The sequence below is a fragment of the Corvus moneduloides genome, chromosome 3 (assembly GCF_009650955.1).
Source record: "Corvus moneduloides isolate bCorMon1 chromosome 3, bCorMon1.pri, whole genome shotgun sequence".
Taxonomy (NCBI): Eukaryota; Metazoa; Chordata; class Aves; order Passeriformes; family Corvidae; genus Corvus; species Corvus moneduloides.
The window spans coordinates 121393587-121416336 of record NC_045478.1 but is presented as its reverse complement, the minus strand read 5'-3'; the positions used below and the strand labels follow the sequence as shown (position 1 = coordinate 121416336).

The window sequence follows — 22750 nt, the reverse complement described above, 5'->3', positions numbered from 1 at the left end:
TCTCCCGGTTTCCCCCCCGCTTCTTTTCCCACTCCCGGGGACTTCCCAGTCGAGGATTCTGACACCTGAGCCGTCCAGGCACATCCTGCTTCCCATTGGAGCCATCCCAAAGCTTCTTCCCAGAAAACCCGCGCAGCCCTGAGCTTCTTTTCCCCTCCAAAACTATCTTTTGAGGAAAATTTACTTTCCTCCCTTAGTTTAAAAACCTAAATCTTTGCTGAAAATGCACGGCTGGGGGGGGGGGGGGGGGGGGGCAGCGCTGACGATCCATCGATGCTTCTAATTTTTCCAAAGAAACCCCTGTGAATTTCATCGCCATTCCCAAATTTCAGGTCTTTACATCTCCAAGAACGACGGCTGATAGGATAAAGGTGCCTCTTTCACCTCTGCTGGGCCGTTTTTCCTTAAATCCAGTAACACCTAAAAAAAAAAAAAATCCCAAAAAACCTTTAAAGTAAAAACCTGTATTTTTACACCTGTAAATATGGATATTTAAAAATTTTAAATACAAAATTTGCATTTAAATTTTAGGTGTTTAAATTACATTTAAATGCAATTTTTTGTTGTTTGTTGGGGTTTTTTTCCTGGAGACTTTTAAAGAAATAAACAACTTTTCTTGCTCATGCTCGAGGCCGGCTTGGACGGGGCTCGGAGCAACCTGGGATCATGGAAGGTGCCCCTGCCCATGGAATGGGGATGAGCTTTAAAACCCCTTCCCACACAAGCTGTTCTGGGATTCTTTGCAGATTATTCTCTGTGTCCTGCTGAACCCAAGGAGCATTTTAGGAATTTAAAGGTATATAACGTCAGGAACACCCTTATGGAGCAGCTCCAGCTCTCCCACACCTTCCAAGGGTCCTGTCGCCAGGAATTTTCACAGGCACACGGCGAGATGCCCTTCCGCACAGGGCATCCGGGTGGGATTTTTCCATGGAAAGGGCCGGGCTCCTCTTGCAGCAGCACTTGTGGCACAACCGGTTCCCCTGGGCGCCGAGATTGGCATCAAGTTTGAAGTTCGGGCGCTGTTGACAGAGACTCTGTCAACACAAAGGTGTTGAAGGACGGGATATTTGTGGAAGAAGTCACCGGGAGGTGAAAGATATCCCCTTCAGGGGGCCTCGTCCTGCTCGGCAGGTCCTGGCTCGCCGGGATTTTCCAGGAGAAGCCAGAGGCAGGGATGTGGTGGCTCCATCTCCTCCCGGGCCAGCGCGGCTGTGCTAACATCCACTCGGGGACGGAGTGGAACCAGAGCCCTCAGAGAGCGGATCCATGCTGGAAAACGGCCTTGGAGGCTCCACCAGAGGGTGTTTGGGAAGCAGACATCCTAAATTAGGGATAGGGAATTGCGGCTCAGCTCAGTGTGGAGATACCACAGGGGCTGGTGGAAAGGGGGATTCCCTGTGTTCTCTCTGGCTCTTTTTCCTTTCCCCCGTTCCAAATACATTATCCGGGGATATTTGCTCACCCTTCCCGGGCTCACCATCCCTCTTTTCCTGCCTCTGGAAGGGCTGTGGGAAGCACCCACAGGCAGGATGCTGGCCAAAGCCTCTCCAAAGAAAATCCCTCTGGACAGAGAGATAAGCAGCTCTGGAGCCTTCTTCCACGTGCTGGCGGCTCCCAGAGGGAGCCCCTTCCTTGGGATAGGGACACAGCTTGGGGTGCTGTCCCACTGGGAGGAAATGGAGATTTTGGGGGTTGAGACTGGCCAGGGGATGGTGAAGAGGGTGGGCACAGAGCCATGGGGGCCAGAATGAGGGATGGATGGATGGAGGGATGGATGGATAGGGAGGGATGGAGGGATGGAGGGATGGATGGATAGGGAGGGATGGAGGGATGGATGGATGGATGGATAGGGAGGGATGGAGGGATGGATGGATGGATAGGGAGGGATGGAGGGATGGAGGGATGGATGGATAGGGAGGGATGGAGGGATGGATGGATGGATAGGGAGGGATGGAGGGATGGATGGATAGGGAGGGATGGATGGATGGATAGGGAGGGATGGAGGGATGGAGGGATGGATGGATAGGGAGGGATGAATGGATGGATGAATGGAGGGATGGAGGGATGGATGAATGGAGGGATGGAGGGATGGATGGATGGAGGGATGGATAGGGATGGAGGGATGGAGGGAGGGATGGATGGGTAGGGAGGGATGGAGGGATGGATGGATGGATAGGGAGGGATGGAGGGATGGATGGATAGGGAGGGATGGATGGATGGATAGGGAGGGATGGAGGGATGGAGGGATGGATGGATGGAGGGATGGATAGGGATGGATGGATGGAGGGATGAATGGAGGGATGGATGGATTGATGGATGGATGGAGGGATGGATGGATGGATGGATTGATGGATGGATGGAGGGAGGGAGGGATGGATGGGGACGGATGGATGGAGGGAGGGATGGATGGATGGAGGGATGGATGGATGGATGGAGGGATGGATGGATGGATGGATGGATGGATGGATGGATGGAGAGGGAGGGAGGGATGGATGGAGGGATGGATGGAGGGATGGATGGATGGATGGATGGAGGGAGGGATGGATGGATGGATGGATGGAGGGAGGGATGGATGGATGGAGGGATGGATGGATGGAGGGAGGGATGGATGGATGGATGGAGGGAGGGATGGATGGATGAATGGAGGGAGGGGTGGATGGATGGATGGATGGATGGAGAGGGAGGGATGGATGGATGGGGAGGGAGGGATGGATGGATGAATGGAGGGAGGGGTGGATGGATGGATGGATGGATGGATGGATGGATGGATGGAGGGAGGGATGGAGGGAGGGATGGAGGGAGGGATGGATGGATGGATGGATGGAGGGGTGGATGGATGGAGGGAGGGATGGAAGGAGGGATGGATGGATGGAAGGAGGGATGGATGGAGGGATGGAGGGATGGATGGATGGATGGATGGATGGAGGGATGGATGGATGGATGGATGGATGGATGGAGGGATGGATGGAGGGATGGATGGATGGGGAGGGATGGATGGATGAATGGAGGGAGGGATGGATGGATGAATGGAGGGAGGGGTGGATGGATGGAGGGAGGGATGGAAGGAGGGATGGATGGATGGAAGGAGGGATGGATGGATGGAAGGAGGGATGGGTGGATGGAAGGAGGGAGGGATGGATGGATGGATGGAGGGATGGAAGGAGGGATGGATGGATGGAAGGAGGGATGGATGGATGGATGGAGGGATGGATGGATGGATGGAAGGAGGGATGGATGGATGGATGGAGGGATGGATGGAGGGATGGATGGAGGGATGGATTGATGGATGGATGGATTGATGGATGGATGGAGGGAGGGATGGAGGGAGGGATGGATGGGGACGGATGGATGGATGGAGGGATGGATGGATGGATGGAGAGGGAGGGAGGGATGGATGGAGGGATGGATGGAGGGATGGATGGATGGATGGATGGATGGAGGGAGGGATGGATGGATGGATGGAGGGAGGGATGGAGGGATGGATGGATGGATGGATGGATGGAGGGAGGGATGGATGGATGGATGGAGGGATGGATGGATGGATGGATGGATGGAGGGATGGATGGATGGATGGAGGGAGGGATGGATGGATGGATGGAGAGGGAGGGATGGATGGATGGAGGGATGGATGGATGGATGGAGGGATGGATGGATGGATGGAGGGATGGATGGAGGGATGGATGGAGAGGGAGGGATGGATGGATGGAGGGATGGATGGAGGGATGGATGGAGGGATGGATGGATGGATGGAGGGAGGGATGGATGGATGGATGGATGGAGGGATGGATGGATGGATGGAGGGAGGGATGGATGGATGGATGGAGAGGGAGGGATGGATGGATGGAGGGATGGATGGATGGATGGAGGGATGGATGGATGGATGGAGGGATGGATGTCCCCTGCCACTCTCAGTCCCCTGGAAAGCTGCAGGAGCCACTCAGACTTTCAATGGAGATGGGAAGGAATCCCAGAGGATTTGAACCATAGGGCTTTTTGAGGAAAACCAACCCTGCTCAGGTTTGTTGGAGGCTTTGTCCATCCCAGGGTGAGGAATTTTCTGCAGGGGAGCAGATCCCGTGGGGATCCCCGGCTCTGGGCCTCCTCTCCATGCTGCTGCTCGGGGGCTGGGCAGAAGGAAGGAACTGGAGGTGTTTTCTCTCTCGGTCACTGGAGCAGAGACAATCCCGGGGCGTTGTGTCCTGCCGAGATAAGGATCAGGCAGCCGCTGTTCTCACCTCAGCCACACCGGGATCGGGTAACCCGGCACAAACGTGGCTTTCAGGCTTTCCTGGGCTCCTCCTTCCTCCAGGTGCCTCCTTTAACTTCCTTCGCCCCTTACTTCTCCCCCCCCCCCCCCCAGTTTTCTGCCAGGATTCTGGGGGAGGATGGCCGCGGCCCCATGGAGCAGCACCCCCTCATACCACAGCTCCTTCCCGGGCAGGCTGAGCCCTGCCACTCCCATTTCCCAGTCCCGCATATCCCACTTAACCCAGTGCGTTTCCTCTCCATCTCACGTCGTCCCCGCAGCAGCCAGGCCTGACCCTCCTCTTGTCTAAGCAGGGCAAGAACCCCATTAAAAACCCCCAAAACCTCCAGGCAGCTGCGAGGAGCGCCGGGGCTGCTCCACGGGGTTGGAGTTTTCCCAGGGATTCACTGGCTGCCATCCCACCGTGCCCCTAATTGCATTGTTTCTGCTGATCCACAAGGAAATTATTTATGGGCACCAGGAGCCTGCCCGGCTTCCAGAGCCTTTCAACTTTACAGGAGTTTTCCATGGCCTTGTTTGCAGGTCCGGGTTATTTTTACCCCACAATTAGTGGGGGTTGCTTTCCCTCCCTCCCTCCCTCCCTTCCTGGCGGGAGTGTTGGGTCTCTCCCTCTCTCCCGGCGGGATGGGATGGGATGGAGAGGAGAGGGGCCAGCTTTGGCCTCAGCTCGTTTCTCCCCGCTCCCCGCAGAAGCAGATCCCGTTTTTCCTCTGCTCTCCCGGCCCTTGGCACGGCTGATGGATTCCCAGCCCCCCTCTCGGAGCGGGGTTCCCAACAGGCACGTCCGTGCCCAAAGCAAACAATCCCCCCGGAATGGTGCTGGAAAGGCACATCCCAACCCCAAGCCTCCATTCCCCGGGAGCAGGAGCTGCTGGAGCGGGGGCTCCATCTCCTCTGGCTCCTTTCTAACGGGAACTTGACACCCAAAGTGATTCCACACCGGGAAATTTGCTCCGAGACGTGGAACTGCCCGGGATAGACCCCACCGCCAGCAGCTTTCCTTCCCATCAGGGGAGTCTCTCCAGGCCGGGCTCTGCTCCCCTTTAGGATCCTCCTGTCCCCCAACCCCTTTTCCAGGCCGCGGGAATGGCTGGGTACCCTCGGGAGGAGGGAACGCGGCCTCATCCCGGTCGCCTCCCGCCTGGAAGTTGTTTTCCGTGCTCGCACGTCGGCGGGTTCGGGCACACAGAGGGTTTTTTTCGGGAAGGGAGCAGCCTGTGTGGCGGGAATGAACCATCTGAGGCTGCTTTGCGCGGCCCTTGGAGCGGGGCCAGGAGCGCAGGCAGGGAAAACGCTGGGAGCCTGCTTTAATTTAGTGGTGTTGAAGTGTTCGGCTGCAATTAAGCAGCTGCAAATTAAACAGAACCAGTCATTAGGGCTGGTGGGACAAGCCCGGCAGACCAGAGGAGATAAATTATTTCCAATGGGGAATGCCAGAGCCGGGATCGGGAGTGGGGATGGTTGCCCTTTTTAGCCGTCGTCTCCTGGTTTCAGGCAGAGGAATTTCATCCCGGGGAAGTGAATCCCCGCGGATGTTGGATCTCGGGGCAGGTAAGGAGAGGGAGAAGGGACGCTCCTGTGCTCTCCCAGTCCCTCCGTCCCAGGGAATTCCTTCCTCTCCCTGCCTGAGCCGGGTTTTAGCTCCCAGCGTTATTCCCTGCTGTTGACGCTCCCTTTCCCTGGATCCAGCTCCTCCCTCACGGAGGGATCCGGCTCCTGTGGGACCAGCGTCGGGTCACTCCCGGGTTTGTTCTGGGGGACAATGACCCGACCCAGGCCGTGTCCTGGGGGAATTCCTGCAGCCCCTGGGCTGCTTTGGAGGAAGGATTTGGGGCAGGAATTGGTGCCTGGATGGAATGAAGGTGGAGAGGGGGAAGAGCGGGATTTTGGGCTGGGAATCCCCCACCTCCCGTGGGGAAATCACGGCTGAGAGGGGAAGGATGGGGCAGGCTCTCCAAAAACTGCTGGCTGGGTTTATCCATGGTGTTTATCTGGATAATTCCTGGATGTCAGCGCTCCCAGGCAACGCAGGGGGTCCACCTGGATCCCTAAAACTCCCAGCATCCTGCAGGATTCTCCTCCAAGCCCAGAGCCAGGTAAGCCCAGAAATGCTCTGTTAAATCCCTCACCTGCCAGCAGGAGCAAGAGTTACTTAAGCCTGGCCTTAAAGTCAAGCCCGGGTTTTTAAGTACGTTCCTGGGATCTGTTGACGTGAGCGGGAAGCGTCTCCCTCGGCTGCAGCGGGATTTTGCCGGCCCGAAATGGAGTCCAGATCTCCCGAAAAAAATACCCCCTGCTCCGGAGCCGCGGAACCACACGGAGCCCCGGGAACGCTCGCTCCCAGAAAAGGATCCAGCCCATTCATCTGCCCGCATCATGTGTGTTAAATTCTCCCGACATCTCCCAGAATTCCAGGAAATAAATGGAAACCAGTGCCCGGGGAGCGGTGCCCCGGGATGAGTGGCAGGAGCATTGTTTGTGCACAGCCTTCCCGAAGGGAGCTCCCCCATTTCCCTCTTGCTGGGACAAGATGTGAAGTTTCGTTCCCATTTTACCCCAATTATCGGCCTGGAATTCTGGCACGGAGCCCTCCTGATAACTCCAATATCCCTGGTGCTTTCCCTATGGGAGCAGAGCTGGGTTTAGGGGGGGAATTCCGCTGTGTTCCCAGTCCATGCTCCCCACCCCGTTCCAAGGCTCCATCCCACCGCTGCTCTCCCAGGAGATCGACACCATTCACCTGATGGAAAACCATTTGAGCTTTTCCCAAATGAAATTTTCCAGCCACTTTCTCTTATCTGGGAAAAAACAAGCAAACAAACCCAAGTCTGAAACCCCAAATCTTTCTCAGCTCGGATTATTTTCGTTGAACCCCACACACCTGAAAAAAACCAAAAAAAACCAAAAACAAAAACAAAAAAAACCACCAAAAAACAAACCGGGAAAATCCCATTTTTCTCCAAAGAGGTTTTTCGCTCCTGGAGAAATCAGTGACAACAAGTTATAAGGCCATAAATAATCGTCTTCTGGTTTATTTGGACGGTCTCCTGCGGATTCAGGGAGGCAGAGCAGGGAGGAAAAGTTCTTTTTTATCCCAGTCATCTTTAATTTTGAGGGCCTCGTGCAAGGAGGAGCTGCCAGGCAGGAGCGGGGAGCAGAGGGAGAAGGACTTCTGGGATGAAGGAATCGGGCGGAGAGGACAAGGCAGCTCTTCGCAGCTTTAAATCCCGTTTTACACCCCCTGTTCCCACACGGGGAGAAATAAGCGGAGTTTTGCTAGGCTTATTCGGGAAGGGGGAGAGGGGAGGAGGGGTTTACGATGGTTGTAGCGTTCTGTGCTGCTCCCCTCGCCCCGCATTCTCACACCGAGCCGAGTTTCTGCGGGGAAATGAGCCCTGAAAAGAGTTCACCCGCCTCGAAATGGCTCCAAACCCTCGGGAAATCCTCCGCAGCCGCACCGCGGAGCTCCGGGATGGCTGGAATGGCACTCTGGGCAGTACTACCAAATCCAGTATTTGTTTGTACGTTCAGCACTGTCAAATTCAGCACTACTGAATTCATATTCAGCCCGACAAAACGTTGGATAAAATCCCTTTCCACCATCAAGGCCAAAGGACCTTGAGGAAAACTATCGGGGGGAGGGAGGTTTCAGGTGTTTTCTTCCTCCCTTTTCTGGCCGAGCAGCAGGGCAGGTTCAGAGCCATCCCTGGGGAAAACAATTAATCCCGCTTTGCAGGCCACCCTCGTGTACATCCCGCCCTTCCTCCAACAAGACCCGCTCAACGAGACGAGAAGATCCTGCACCAGACGGTGCCGGATGGATCCGTGCCCTAAAGCCTGACTCCAGCATTACCAAATCCCACGGGATCTGCTCCCAACTCTTTTCCCGGAGGAGCAGATTCCCTGCTCTTCCCCGCTCCCCGGACGCCCCGTGCCAAGGCCAGCGAGCTCGCGGTGCTATTCCAGCCTCGCCGAGGTGGCCGGGAGCAGGGATCCGTCCCGCCAGGACAACACCGGGGAAGAACGGCTTCAGGAGCCCCCCGGCCCCAGCACATGCGGGGTTTGTTTGCAGAGCTGGGCCGGGGCCCGGGAGCCGATCCCGCCTGGATTTACACCCAGGCCAAGGCTTCAGCGTGGGCTCAGCCTTAAGCGGGACCTTAAGCCCAAGGGAAGTGTTTGGGAGGGGGTTCCGTTTCTCTTTCGGAGCGCTGCGGGAGCCAGGGAATATTCCCCAGGGAGAGAGAGAGCTGCCAGCGCCAGGCTCCGTGGTCCCGGGGGGCTTTTCCGGCCCCAAGGATTCCGTGATTCCGTGATCCCGGGGCATCTGAGGAGGAGACGAGGGCTCCATGCGGGACGGAGCCGCTCGTGTCTCACGGCGCCTCCCGCTCCCGCCAGAGGCTCGAGCCCTGCGCGCTCCCAGCGCCCCTGGACGAGCTCCGGTTTTCCCGGGAATGCCGGCAGGGAGAGGCAGGAGCCTGGCGCTGTCCTGCCGCCACATTCCGTGCGGGATCCCGGCTCTCCAAGCCCTTTCCAGAGGCAGAGGCTGCTCCTGCCGGCCGGCCCCTCCTCGCACGCGGCTCCCAGATGTCCCGAGCAGGATTTGCAGGGAATAACCTCCGATCCCTCCTCCTTCCAGCCCCAGGCTCCGCCGTTAACCGGGATTCTTCCCAAAATACTCGGTGTTTTTAAATACCACCCCCTGGGAGGGAAAGGCGATCCCTGGGCGCGGGCACCTCCAGAGCTGCGGGATGAGGCTGGAGCTGCGCATCCCCGCGCTCCGCTCGGGGCATGGAACGGGATCCCAAAGCCACCGGAACGATTCCCAGGCGGAAAAGGAGGAGAAAATCCCGATAAAGAGAAAAGCAGGACGGCTGCACGCGGTTTATTGCGGATTTTCATCGCTCCGTGTTGCCCTTGCACCGGCAACGTCTCCCACCAGGAATTTCGTATTTAAAGGATCCGCGATCCCGCTCTCGTTTTCACGTTGGGAATCTCCGATCGCGGAACGTACAGGGTGGTTTGGGGGGGGGGGGGGGGGGGTGAGAAAATAAAAATCCCAACGGGAAAACTCCGCGGGGGTTCGGTGTGGTTTTAATCCGGGGGGGGGAGGGGGGTTTACGGAGGAAAATCGCTTTTGACAAATATTATTGTAAATTACTGAACATGTGGCCTTGACAGAGGTGCTCGGAGGGAGCTTCGGAGAAGGATTTTATTCTGCTGAGCCCTCAAGCGCCCTTCCTCAGCAAGCGGGAAGATGTTCTGGGATCATCCAACTCCTTGCTTTTGGGCAAAAGGCTGGAGAAAAAAATCCCGTTGGAATTGATTTTGTGATTAATTCAGGCTTAGGCACCCAGACAGAATTGCACTTACTGGGCGTTTTCAGAGTGCCTGATCCCACAGGATTCTCCAGTTTGGATTGATCCCGATGGAAAAGGAGCTGCATGAACTCCTGGAAGAGCCGCAGCATTCCTGAATCAGTAATTAATAACAACAACAACAACAACAACAATAATAATAACAACAATAGGATGGAAGTATTAGATAATAATATAACGATATGTTATTGTTATTATATAATAATTTAACAGCACCATCTAATAAAATATGATGTTATTTAATTATTTTATAATAAATAATTGGGAATAAATCCTGGCGAAACACCCGGGAATCCCTACTCTTAACTATCCTAACCTCCAGCTGCTGCAGCAGAGGAACATCCTCGACATTCCTATCCCACATCCTTGTTATTTCTATCCGATATTCCTGATATTTCTATTCTTAAATTAAAAAACAAAAAGCCTCCAGAGCTCCCTGCGCCGCTGGATTTCACTCAGCAAAATTAACGATGTAAAATCGCGCCTCTGTCACCCGAGGCTCTGCCCGGCATAAAAACACCCGCAAAATTCCGGCAGCTTTGGCACAAACAGGGAAAATAGGGGTTTTAAAAGACTTTTCCACGCCGGATCGTGTTCAAGCGTGGAAAGAGGGGCTGGAGAAGGGAAAGAGGAGCCGGAGCAGACGGAAACCATCACGGGCAGGGCAGGGCAGGGCAGGGCAGGGAATGGCCCGGGGGGGCAGGTTTGGGGTCCGGGCAGCGCCCGGTGCTGCTGCTGGAGCTCCGCAGGGAGCGGGACAGGGAGCAAATTAATTGGGATGTTCCTGCCACATCTCACCTGAGCGGCCGCGCCTTTCCTTTTCTTCCTTTTCCTCTCTTTCTTTTCCCTTTCCTTTCAATAATTTTCTATTTCCATGTCTTTTTCCTTAGTTCTTTTACTTTACCCCAATTTTAAAAAATTATTATTTTATTTTCTCTTTTTATTCCCCGCCTCCGTTTTCCTTCACCTTCTATCTCTCTTCCCTTCTTACCTTTTTTCCTGCGTCGCTTCCTCCTTATTTTGATTCCCCTCCTTCTCCTAATTCCCTTCCTTCGTTTCCTCTCCATTATTCCTCTCCCTCTTCGTTCCCTTTCCGTTTCCCTCTGCTCCCTTTCCATCCCCGCTGTATCCAGGCGCACATTCCCGCGGGGGCCGCATCCCGGTGGTGTCCCCCGGGTGCGGCGACGCGGGTGGGATCCGGGGAGCAGGTGGAGGATCTTTTCCTACCGGGATCTTTTCCTCCGAAAAGCCTCATCCCCAGGGAGAGGGGGATGCTCCAGCGCCGCGGCTCCTCCTGGGGAAAAAGGCTCCTCCGCCGGCTGCAGGGGACCCCCAGACCTCCCAGAAAACCCATCCCGAGGGATCCGCGGGGCTGGGAGAGCCGCACCTGCCTTCCCCGGCCGCTTCTCGATCGCCGCCTCCCCGCGGGCTGCGGCGGCCGCTCCCCGGGCTGAGCGCGGCGAACTCATCGCGCCGGGGCTGCCACGGGGTGGGCACCGCGGGCGGGGGGCACCCGCGGGACCCCCAGCCCTGGGCGAGGCTCAGCCCCCGTTTAATCGATCCGCTCCCTTTCCCCGGGGCTTCCTCCAGCGCTCGAGCCCCGCTTGGATTCGGTGCCACGGCTCGGGCCCGGGGCTGCCCTTCGTGCCCCCCGCCCGCGCTGGGGGACACGGCGGTGACCGGCCCTGTCCGTCCCCCCCCCCCCCCCGCGAGTCCCCCGCGGGAATGTGCGCCTGGATACAGGGGTCTTTCCACACGCTGCTCCCCCCCCGAACCCCCCACCCTTCCAGTCTTTTGCGGGAAACACTCACGGTCTTCCCACCGAGCTCTCCATGAGGGGGGGGCAAAAAATCCCGGGAATCCCGCGGCCACTCGTCCCATCCGCGTTTGACAGGGCTGCTCTCGGGCGCGACTTTTTGGGGCCGAAACAGACGGATTTGGTGGCCGGTGGCCGGGCAGCAGCGCGGCCGCGGGGGAGCCCCCCGGGGCAGGGCTCCGCGCCCCCCGAAACGCGCCCGTCCCGTCCCGCAGCCCCCGGAAAAGCCCCTGCCCGCGGGTCCCGGGGGGCCGGAGGCGGGGCAGGTGCGTGTCCCTGTCCCGCGGGGGAGCTGCCCGGGGGGGACCCGGGGACCCGCGGGGAGGGGGCGATGGGACCCCCGCGCTGTCCCCGCCGTGCTCTCCCGCGGCCCGGGAGTTGCCTGGGGGGGGGGCCCGGCGGCGGCGGGGCCCCGAGGGGGCGGGCAGAGGGGGGCGGCCCCCCCGGCCCCGCCGGCCGCGGCCATTTAGGAGCGGGCGGGAGCCAATGGGCGGCGGCGCCGCCGCCGTGACGGCCGCGATTGACGTGATTCCCACGTCAAATTGATCCCGAAGAGCGGCGGGGGCTCCCCGCGAGCGGGGCTCGCTCCCGGCGCCGCCAGGACCCCCCGGCCCCGCCGGTCCCCGCACTCTCTATGCCGGGGCTGCGGAGCGGCCGCCCGGCGCTGCCCCCTCCCCGCGCCGGGCCATGGGTGAGTGCGGCCGGCCCCGGACGGGCTCCGGGACGGCTCCGGGACGCGGAGCGGGCCGCCGGGAAGGGGCAGGAGGCGGCCGGGGGTGCCGGGGTGCCGAGCCCGGCCGGGAGGGCTCCGGGCTGCCCCGTGCTCCCCGCGCCTCCCTTCGCTTTCGCTCCGCTCTCTCCCTGCGGCTCCTTCTCCGGTTCCCGTTCTTTCGCCTCCGCTCTGTCTTTTGTCCTACTCTCCTTTTTTCCTGTTCTCTTTTTCCCCCTCCTTGTTCCTGACTTTTCTTTTTCTCTCATTCTTTCCCCGTCTTTCCTCGCCCTTCTTTTTTCGCTGTCACTTTTATCTCTTTTTTTTTCCCCGTCTCTGTTTCTCCTTCCTCTTTCCTCTTTTTTTCTCCTGCCCCTTCTCCCTTCCCGCGGGCTTTTTTCTCTCTCTTTCTCGCTTCCCCTCTCATTCTCGTTTTGCTTTTCCTTTTCCCCTTCCTTTTCTCCCCTTCGTTTTTCTTTCTTCCCTTCCCCCCCCCCCCCCGTTTCTGTCCTTTCATTTTCTTCCCTTCCTTTTCTTTTCTTCTCCTTTTTGCTCCTTCCCCCCCCCCCCCTTCCTTTTTTCGTGCCCCGCTTCTCCCCTTCCCTTTTCCCCTTTCCCTTTCTCCCCTGTTTTCCCTCTCCCCCTGCCCGCCGCAGCGCCATCCCCATCCTGCGGGCCACCGCCGCCGCTCCCGCGCCGTCCCGATCCGTGCCGTTCCATGCCCGCCCGTGCCGCGCCGTGCCATCCCGTGCCCTCCCGCCCCGCAGAGCACACGTACGGCGAGGTGAACCAGCTGGGCGGCGTGTTCGTGAACGGGCGCCCGCTGCCCAACGCCATCCGCCTGCGCATCGTGGAGCTGGCGCAGCTCGGCATCCGGCCCTGCGACATCAGCCGCCAGCTCCGCGTGTCGCACGGCTGCGTCAGCAAGATCCTGGCCCGCTACCACGAGACGGGCTCCATCCTGCCCGGGGCCATCGGCGGCAGCAAGCCGCGGGTCACCACGCCGGCCGTGGTCAAGCACATCCGCGACTACAAGCAGGGCGACCCCGGCATCTTCGCCTGGGAGATCCGCGACCGCCTGCTGGCCGACGGCGTGTGCGACAAGTACAACGTGCCCTCGGTCAGCTCCATCAGCCGCATCCTGCGCAACAAGATCGGCCCGCTGGCCCCCGCCGGGCCGCCGCCGGCCGCGCTGCCCTGCGCGCACATCTATCAGTACCCGTACCCGGCCGCCGCCGCTCCGCCGCCCGCCAAGGCCGCGGGACACCCCGCGGGACACCTCGGGGCCCCCCCCGTGGCCCTGCCCCGCTCGTGGCCCTCGGCGCACTCGGTCACCAACATCCTGGGCATCCGCACCTTCGTGGAGCAGGCGGGTGGGTACCGGCAACCCCGCTTCCCCCCTCCCCCTTTTTTGGGTGTTTTTTTAGTCGGTTTTTTGGGTCGGTTTGGGTTGTTGTTTCTTTTTTTTTTTCCTTCTTTTTTTTTTTTGTCTCTTTGTGTTGGCGGTTTTTTGTTCGGCTCGGTTGGTTTTTTGTCTGTTTGTTTGTTTGGAGGGTTTTGTTGGTTTCGGGCTTTTTATTTGTTTCGGGGCTTTAGTTTGTTTCGTGCTTTTCGGCTCGTTTGGGGATTTTTTTCTTTTTTCGCCTTTTTATTTGTTTCGTGCCTCTTCGCTCGTTTCGTGCCTTTTTGCGTCTTTCCTGCTTTTTTATTGGTTTCAGCTCCTTAGTTTATTTCGGTTTGTTTTTTTTTTTTTCTGATTGTTTCTTTCGTTTTTTGCTGTTTCAAATCTTTTTGTTTATTTCGTGTATTTTCCTATTATTCCCCCCCCCGGCCCCCTTTTCCCCCTTTTTTTCTCCCAAGGGCCTCCCCCCCGCTCCACCAGCCCGTCGGGGCGGCGGGGCCAGATGCGGCCTCGGCTCAGCCACATCTTGAACTTTTTATGAAAAATGTGGAAAATATTTTCCTAGGGGATGATAGATTGCCGACCGCAAATTCGGAGCCCTGAATTTCGCTCCGCAAAGGGGGATTTAAAAAAAAAAAAAAATAATATATATATATATAAAAGTGTATGGAAAGGGTGGGGGAAAGAGGGAAAAATAAGAGGGGAGGAAAAAATCAGAGGGAAAAGGGAAGAGGAGGCAGCTCGGATCCGGCCTCCTGGATTCTCCCGAGGAATTCGGGAATTCTGGGGAGCGGCGGCAGCGCCAAGCTCGAGCCCCGGCGGCTCCAGGGGGGGGACAAGCGGGCCGTGGCAGGGGGTGCGGGTCCTTTTATCCTTCCAAGAGCCCGAGTAAATCAACCGCGCGCGTTTCCCCCCGCGCAATCATTTATCCTTAAAATTCCGATGTCACTTCCCTAAATCCCCTCCGTCAGGAGAGAAATTGGGGCCCCTAAATTATCGGGGACTGGGAATTGCGAGAGGGAGGAGGGAGACGGCGAGGGGGGGCTTGTGGGGGGCCAACCTTCTCCCCGGGCTGTGATCCCGAATTTCGGGATGCTGCAGGGAACGCGGATTCCTGTGCCCCCAGTCCGCGGGTTTTACACAACCGGGCGTTTGGAAAAGCGGGAATTCCCTCTGTTTCACCCCAAAAGCTGCTCGGACGGGCCGGGCGCGGGGCGTTCGGGGCTGACGCTTTGTTCCCCAGGGGCTCTGGCTGGCACCGAGGGGGCCGCGTACCCCACGAAAATGGAGGAGTGGCCCAGCGTGAACAGGAGCGGCTTCCCCGGGCCGGGCCAGGCGGTCAACGGGCTGGACAAGGCTGCCATGGACGGCGACATCAAATACCCGCAGGTGAGGGCTGGGGACACGAGGGGACAGGGAGGCGACAGGAGCGGGGCTGGAATGGGGCAGGGGAGGACAAGGCAGGGGGGGCAGGGAGGTGGGAAAAGAGGTGGGAGGAGAGGACAGGGAGCCCCGTCCGCCCCCGAGCGCGACCCCCCGCGCCGGGCGGGCTGTTCTGAGCCCCCTGTCCCTGTCCCCCCCCGTCCCTGTCCCTGTCCCCAGCCCGGCGCGGGGCTCTCGTCCATGGGCACTTTCCTGCCGGCCTGCGCCTACCCCCCCTCCAGCCAGCCCGGCGTCTACGGCGGCTCCCCCGGCGCCTACATCGCCCCGGGCCCCCCCTGGCAGCCGCAGGGGACCCCCCTGGGCCACCACGGCCACGGCGTGACCGTCCCCGGCGGCGACCTGGCCATGGCCTTCAAGCAGCCCGGCAGGGAAGGTGAGCGGGGACAGCGCGGGGACAGGGCCGGGAGGGAACCCCAGCCTCCGGAGGGGCTGCCCCGCTGCGGGTCTGAATGATCCACCCCATTCTCCCATCCGGCGCTGCCGTGGATCCCCGCCCGTTCTAAGCTGGAATTTCCCTCCTCGCTCGCTGGGAATCGCCAGGGGATGGGGAAGATTCCCGCGCTGTTCATCCCCCCGGGAATGAGGTGGGACAGGGCAGGAGCCTTTCCCCGTGTGTCTCCCCCTCCCCCCCCCCCCCCCCCCCCAGATTAACACCGGGAGCCTTGGAATGACGCGGAAAGGCAGGAGTTGTGCCCGGGAATCATTAACTCCTAGTGATTACCTACTAATTATTAACTGCCGGCAATTATTTAACGATTTGTTCATAGTTATTAGTTATCATAATTAACCGTTATTTTATTTAATTGGTTCCCGCCATTATGAATGAATTATTTCCCGCCGGGAGTCCCACGGGAGCAATTTGGGGCTGTCAAAGGGGCGTTGCTTTTATCTCCTGTTAATTATTTCTCCTCATTAATAGAGCTCGATTCCCTCGTTCTAAAAATCCCGATTTTCCCGGCCCTGGCTATAAAATCCCCGCCGAAATTTCCGTCATTTCCCCCGCGGCATTTCACTTTCTGTTATTTTAATTAATTTGCAGTTAATCCGTCCTTTTTTTTTTTTTTAATGTTGTTTTTTCCGGGGTTTAAAATTTTTGTTTGGTTGTTTGTCTGTTTTGTTTATTTTTAATTATTTTACCATTTCTGACCTGCTGCGAGGTGTAAGGTCGGCTGTGCCGGGGAGGAGCGACTGAGAGTGAAAACAGAGAAATTAAATTTATTATTTAAAGGTTAAAAAAAAAAAAAAAAAAGAGAGAGAGAGAAAGGAAAGGGAGAGAAGTAAGGAAAAAAAATAATGAAGAAAAAAAAAAAAACCAAACCAAAAACGAGAAAGAAGGAAAGGAAAAAAAAAAAATAGGATATAAAACGACCGGAGCCACCTTCGCATACTTAATGTATTTTCGAGATATTTAAAATTATGTTGAGCCTGATTTTCTGATTTCCCAATTCTTAAGCTGTTTTGTCCCCAGACTTTCTCTAAACCTTTGTGTATTTTTGATTTTTGGTGGGGTTTCTTTGCTTTGTTTGCGTGGGGTTTTAAACCGATTTTTATTTTTCTCCTTTAAAGCTTTTTTTTTAAAAAAAAAAAATCCCTTTTTTTTTTTCTTTTGGATCAGTGTTCTGGTTCTGCCACTTATCTGGGACGAGGGAAATATTGGATTATCCGACGAAAGAGCTGGAGGAGGAAGGGTGGGCTGGGCTGGGGGTACCTGCGGCGAGTGGGAAAAGTGGGAAAAGGATGGAAAGAAGGAAGGAAAACCAGCCAAACCCAGCCAGGCAGTTCCAGCCCTTTCCCGATTTCCTGGCTTTTCCCTGAAAACTCTCCCTGCCCATCCCAGTGTCTCCAGCAGCCCCGGGATGAACATCCCGGTCCCCGAAGGTGGAGTTCCCGAGGGCTGAGCTGGGCTGGGATGGTGCTCAGCAGGAATTTCATCGCCCCTGGAACGGTGGCGCGGTCCTGTCCCCTCCTGCTCCCCGGCACCGTCCCCTCCGGGGCCACCCGAGATTTTAGGAATTTTTAGGGATGTGTTCTGTACGTGGCTGGAGCTGGTCGGGGCCACCTGTCCGGGTAGCCCCATGTCCCTGGCAGCGCCACCAGCGCTGTCCCTGTCACTGGGGGGGACACGCCCGCTGTTGGGGGGACCCCGAGCGGCTCTGGGGGCGGTTTTTGGGGTGTCCCCGTGCTCGCAGTCCCTCCATCCCCTGCCTGGTCTGTCCTTCTCCCTCTCCCCCTCCCTGCAGGGCTGGACAGAAAACCCCCGAGCCCCGCGGGGAAAGCTCCGGAGCCCCTGAGCGCCATCCATGGAATCTCCATCCCGACCTCTTCGTCCTAGAGCCGCCGAGCAGCTGCCCAGGGACTCCTGGGATCTTGGGATCAGCTCCTGCAGCCCGGCGTGGGGACAAGGGGCCAGCCCGGGCGGTGACAGGTGACTTTGTGCCACGGCAAATCCCCGGCAGGACATTCCCGGAGGGACGCTTCGCCTCCATTGGATCGGGATGACGGAAGACACTCGAGCCTTCCTTCCTTCTTTTTTATTTTATTTTATTTTATTTTATTCGCCCCCTCCCCCCCTGCTTTCAGTTTTTCCTTCTTTCCCAAATTCCCGAGGACTGTTGGATGCGGCGATTCCCTCCGTCCGCAGGCGCTGCCGGGAGCATTCCCGGCTCTGTCTCAGCCCGGGGGAGCAATTCCTGGCTTCCCCATGGAGCACCCGTGCCGGAGCCCCTTTTCCAGCCCCTTTCCGGCGCCTCTGCCCCGGGACGGAAACGGACCAGGACTTTTTATGGGATATTTTTCTGATAAGGAACCTTAATAAAAAGTGACAACCGCGGGCACGCTGCGGTGGCCCCCCGTCCCTCAGGGCGAGCCCCATCCCTTCTCCAGGGCTCTCCGGGAGCGGGAGGACGCGCTGGGATCCGTCGGAATCGCTGCCAGCCCCGTGCGAGTGCACCGCAGCCCCGCTCCCTGCGCTTCTTCCCGGGATTCTCCCGCGCTCCCGGGGCTCCGTGGCCACCTCCCTCCCACCTCAGCTGGCCCCGGGGGGCTGCCAGTCCGCCCCCCTCCCCCAAGGGACTGTCCCCGTGTCCCCCCCGGCCCGGGCAGCCAGCTGGGACGCGTTCAGGATGGGGTTTCGCATTCCCTGGCTCCTCCAGCCGCTGCCGCTGGCGTCGGTCCCTTCATTGTGTGGGAAGGGGCAGGTCGGGAATATCCTGGCGGGAGAAAACACGCCGGGACTTCTGCGGAGAGGGCGGCTCGGTGGGAGAGAGGGAGGGAGGGAGGGAGGGAGAGAGGGAGGGAGAGAGATGCCAGACGCATCCCACCCGGGGAAAGGATTCTGTCTCCAACCTCGGCGTGGCAAAACTCGGTCCTGCCTCTGCTTAAGCCGGGCTTTGATTCCCGCTGCAGAGCTCGCAGGGAGAGCGGGGAATTTCAAGGAGGCGGGAGCACGGTCCCAGGGCAGGATCTGCAGCCCGGCTGCGGCTGAGTGGGTGTTAGGGGTGTGAGGATGGGGGAGCCACCTGAAGGCGAGGAGGAGCAACCCCGGCCCGTCTCCTGCAGGGCTTATCCATTAAAAGCCGCGTTCCAGCGTGGGGAAGAGCAGCTTTGGGAATGATGAGGGGCAGCAGAACCCTGAAAATGTGGCACTTGCAGCGTGCCGGTTTTCGCTGGGACCCCTCCTTCCTGCATTCCAGACAGGGATATCCCTGAGGATATGGGATGGGGGCTCTGAGACGAGTAAGGCTGGAGTCAGACCCTTACCATTCCATTCCTGCCGGGATGGTGCACGAGCACCTGAGCTATTCCCTTCCAAGATGCCGAGGACCCGCCAAAACCCCGACAAACCGGCTGGATGCTGAGAGTCCCCCACAGCCCCAGGGCAAAGGCGGCCATTCCCGGGCACTCCCGGGGCGGGGTGATTAAAAATTCCATTTCCAGGATTTCCAGCGGAGGAGGGATTCTCTCATTAAACACCCCCAAAATATTTCCCCGTGCCCAGCGGAATTCCCGGGACAGGCAGAGCCACCAAAAACCCCAGCCCGGTGGCCCCAAACCGGCTGGCACCTGTCGGGGGGTGCAGGACATCGTGGCTTGGGGTCCCCAGGGAGGAGGGATGAGGAGAAGCTTTGCTAGGTTGGAAAACCCCGTCGGGACCTGTATTCCCACGGGCGCACAGGGAAAACCCCTGGGGGAATTCAGCGCCCACCTCAGCTGGGAGCAGAGACCCCGAAAAATCCCCCAAATAAATAAAACGGGGTTCTTAGGCAGGGCGAGGTGAGGCGCTGCTCTGCCTCGCCACAAACCAGGCAGCCTGACAGAATCCAGGGAAAACCGGACTTGATGGGGGAAGAACGTTTGGAACCGATGGGAGCGAGGCGAGGGGGTGGAAACGATCGGCTCTGACGCCTCTGCAGCCGCGCTCCTGTCAAAACCCATCCCGTCCCTCGGAACGCGGCGACTCCGAGGGAATGGGGTTCCCGTGCCGGAAAAAAACGGGGCTGGAACTCCATCAGCTCTACCTGCCCCACGTATCTCTAGCACCCTTTGGAGAGCACGGAGCGGGATGGGAAATGTTACTGGAGACTCGCCGGTGGAGCCCGGATTGATTTTCTTCCCGGCGTGTTTGGGATCCTAAGGATTTGAAGCCATCCCTCTGCTGTAGGAACGGGCTGGGGGAAGCGGGGCTCGCAGATGTTTGGCACCAGAGCAGGATCGGCTCTCCCGGGATCCCAGCGCTCCTCGCTCCGAGTTGCGGCCGGAGACGCGGGAAGGGGCTGGAGGGGGGGATCCCCTCGGAGCTCAGGGATGGCCCGGGGAAGATCCAGGCTCATCATCCTGTGGGTGATCCCAGGATCCCAAAGGCTGGGCCCTCACATGCCTGGGCTGGAAAAGAGCCGATCTAAAATTCCCCGAATCGGATCGGTGTCAATCCTTTGAGCTCTTTGGAGCTAAATCCTCCTCCTTCTCGTGCAGGAACTCGGGAAAATCCGTGCCCAGCTCTCCGGAGAAGCTGCAAATCCCCACCTCGTTCGCAGGGTTATAAACCTGCCCACAACTCCTTAAGTTGCGCTTGGAAACGGGAATTTGATTCCCAGCTCCCTCAGGCACTTCATAACGTTCCCTCTTAATGGAGAGTTTTTCATTTTCGGGGAACCCAGCAGGTTTTTACCACTGGAAACCTTCCCCAAAACTTTTCCTCGCCGCTGCCAGCCCACGGCCCGGGAAAATCCCACCTCATTTCCCAGTGAGAGGCTGGAGAAGGGGCTTTTATTCCCTGGAGCTGCCGGGAGAGGTTTGGAACAGGAAGGTTTCGAGGGAAAGCATCAAGGATCGGTCTGGGACGCATGGGATCAGCCATTCCCGGGGATTGAGCGGCCGTGGAGGAGTTTTGACAGAACTCTCTGTAATTTGTAGAAAACTGGGGATGATGAATGGCAGGAAAAAATTCCCCGAGCCCCAGTTAGAGTTTCACTCCACCACCGAGCAGCTCTGTGGGTTCGGGGCTCCTGGCAGAAGCTTCCGATGGATTTTGGAGGAATTTTTTGGGAAGGAAGATCAACGGCAGGGCTGACAAACCTTTTCTTCCTTGTTATTACTGATAGGAATTTAATCATTCCCGTGGGGAAAACCTCCCTCCTCCTTCCCACCCCTCCTCCTGCAGCAGGAATATGAAAGTCCCTTTAATCCCGAAGTTATATGGACCTGGCAAGGACCAGCGAAGCTTTTGCTCCCGGAGATAGCCCCGTTCTGGCACCGTGATCCCAGAAAATGATGTCATGCGGGATTTCTGTGCCAGAGTTTTCCCTTTCTTCTTTGGATTTTGCGGCGATGTCAAAGTTCCTCTCCGGAGCAGGTCTGGTTTTAATATTCCGTATTTACGTTTTTCATTTCGGGGCTGGCTGGAGCCTCCGCCCATCCCAGCCTCGCGGGTGCCGCCGGAAGGAGCGAGGAAGAGGAGCTGGGATGAATTGGTGGGCACCGCTGGATTCCCAAACCTTGGGAGGCGGCCCTAAAAGAGTCCCTGCTTATTTCTCGGGAGCTGCAATTCCCTCTGCTGCGCCCTGCCGCTGCTCCTGTGCCCCTTCCCACAGGGAACACCTCCCTTTGCCAGGAAGGAGCTCGGAGCTGATCCCAAACCTCATGAATCCATGAAAAATCCCTGGGAAGCGCAAGGCCCAAGGTCCCAGAGTACCCATGCCCTGTGGGATTAGAGAGGAGCAGAGTTTCCCAAAGATTTTCCTGATCTCAGGAGGAGACCGGAGTCTCATGGAGATGGATCCACATCCCTTGGGCTGCTCGGTGCTCCCATGGGATAAAGTGGGAATAAATCAGGCAGCTTTGGCCAATCCCAGTTGCCCGAACCTTTTCCTGCAGGAACACTCCGGAGCCAGCAGCGAATTTGTCCTCGGGCTCCCTGGGATTGCCAGAGCCATATTTTAAAGTTGGGAATGGTTGTCAGCAGGCTCCAGGCACGGCCCCCAGAGCTGGTGACTCAAATGTGACAGGAGGTGAGGTCAGGTTGCGGATGAGGCCGCTCCAAAGCCTCTCCCGGAAAACCAGGGATTTGGGGAAAGGGATGAAATGTGCCGAAAGAAAATCCCACCAAAGTGCTGGAAACCTGCTGGAAAGGGAGAACAAAATTCCCTCTGTCAGGAGCTCCATTGCTCTCAGAGTCAGCCGGTGAGCTCTGAAGCCAACGCTCCACCAGCAGCAAAGGGCCCTGTGTCCGTGGGGCTTGGAAGTAGGTCCAGCTTGGATCCTGGGTGAATGCCATCCTGCCAGGACAGCCTGGAGACCTGAAGGGGGAGGTGAGAAACGGCCAAGGAAGCCCATGGAAGGATGGTCAGAATTCCCCAAGTTTCACCTGCCGGGTCAATCCCAAGACGCTTCCAAGGAGTTTTGCAGCTCCAGGAACTTCCCTGCCTCGTGGACATTCCCTTTCCTTCATTCCACCTTGGATGAGGCAGGGCCACTTGGCTCTATCCAGCCTGGGAATCACCTCCAGGAAAAACTCCATGCCAGAACGAGCTCCCAGAGCCAGAACTGCCAAACTCCATCTCGCTCCGGGATTAAATTCCCTCCCGTCTCCCAAGCAATAACAAAACACCAACGTTACGGAAAAGCTGTCAGGAACCCCATTGTTTTCCAAACACCACAGACCCCTCTCCATTTCAAGGAACGAGCAGGATTGCTTTTGGGGCTGGAAGGACTGAGTAAGCACCAAGATTCCCAAACAGAACTCCACTGTCCGAGGGAACAGGGGAGCAGCTGTGGGATAGGAGTGTACCCTGAACGCGGAATTTTAACTCCAAAGAAACCCCAACCCCGAAAAGAGTTAAAGGAACAGCAAACATTTCATCCCGCCTAATGTGAGGTTGGAAAGGGACCGGCTTTTAAGGGAATTGCCCATAACCACAACAATATTTGGGGGCTGAGCAGGGCCTAGATTGGGTGCAGATGTTCCGCTGGCATTCGCATGCATCCCGAAGGAAAAAAATCCCCTTTTTTCCTGGAGTGCCCGGCGCTCTGGAGTCGCTCGAGCTTTACAAACGGATTATGAACACCAATTACCTGCTCTGCCGTAAGGCTGGGCCCACTCTTGGGCCGAGCTTTACAAAGCCCAGGCTCAGGCCTGGCCCGGCTCCTGCTCCTCATCCAGACGTTTTTTAGGAGCAGAATGTGCTGATTTATCCAAATCCCAATTCCTCCGTTAACCCTCCCGCTCCCGTTCCAAGCA

General features: G+C 57.7%; 1 protein-coding gene and 1 long non-coding RNA gene across 3 annotated transcripts; both read left to right on the top strand.

Annotated features, from left to right (window-relative positions):
- The first annotated feature begins 5692 nt into the window (after nucleotides 1–5692).
- On the top strand, nucleotides 5693–7760 carry LOC116441958. The gene is made up of 3 exons (XR_004239308.1): nucleotides 5693–5821; nucleotides 6284–6366; nucleotides 6460–7760. It is a non-coding gene; the product is annotated as an uncharacterized LOC116441958 (long non-coding RNA).
- Nucleotides 7761–12081: 4321 nt separating this feature from the next.
- PAX1 (paired box 1) lies at nucleotides 12082–17840 on the top strand. 2 transcript variants are annotated; one of them, XM_032104420.1, is made up of 5 exons: nucleotides 12082–12152; nucleotides 12938–13543; nucleotides 14816–14961; nucleotides 15175–15388; nucleotides 17256–17840. In XM_032104420.1, exons 1-5 carry the CDS (start codon nucleotides 12149–12151, stop codon nucleotides 17345–17347), a joined length of 1062 nt encoding a protein of 353 aa, XP_031960311.1. In that variant the 5' UTR covers nucleotides 12082–12148; the 3' UTR covers nucleotides 17348–17840. The 2 variants fall into 2 exon arrangements, with proteins under 2 accessions (XP_031960311.1, XP_031960310.1); XM_032104419.1 differs by lacking the exon at nucleotides 12082–12152 and having other exon boundaries at nucleotides 12792–13543.
- The last annotated feature ends 4910 nt before the right edge of the window (nucleotides 17841–22750 follow it).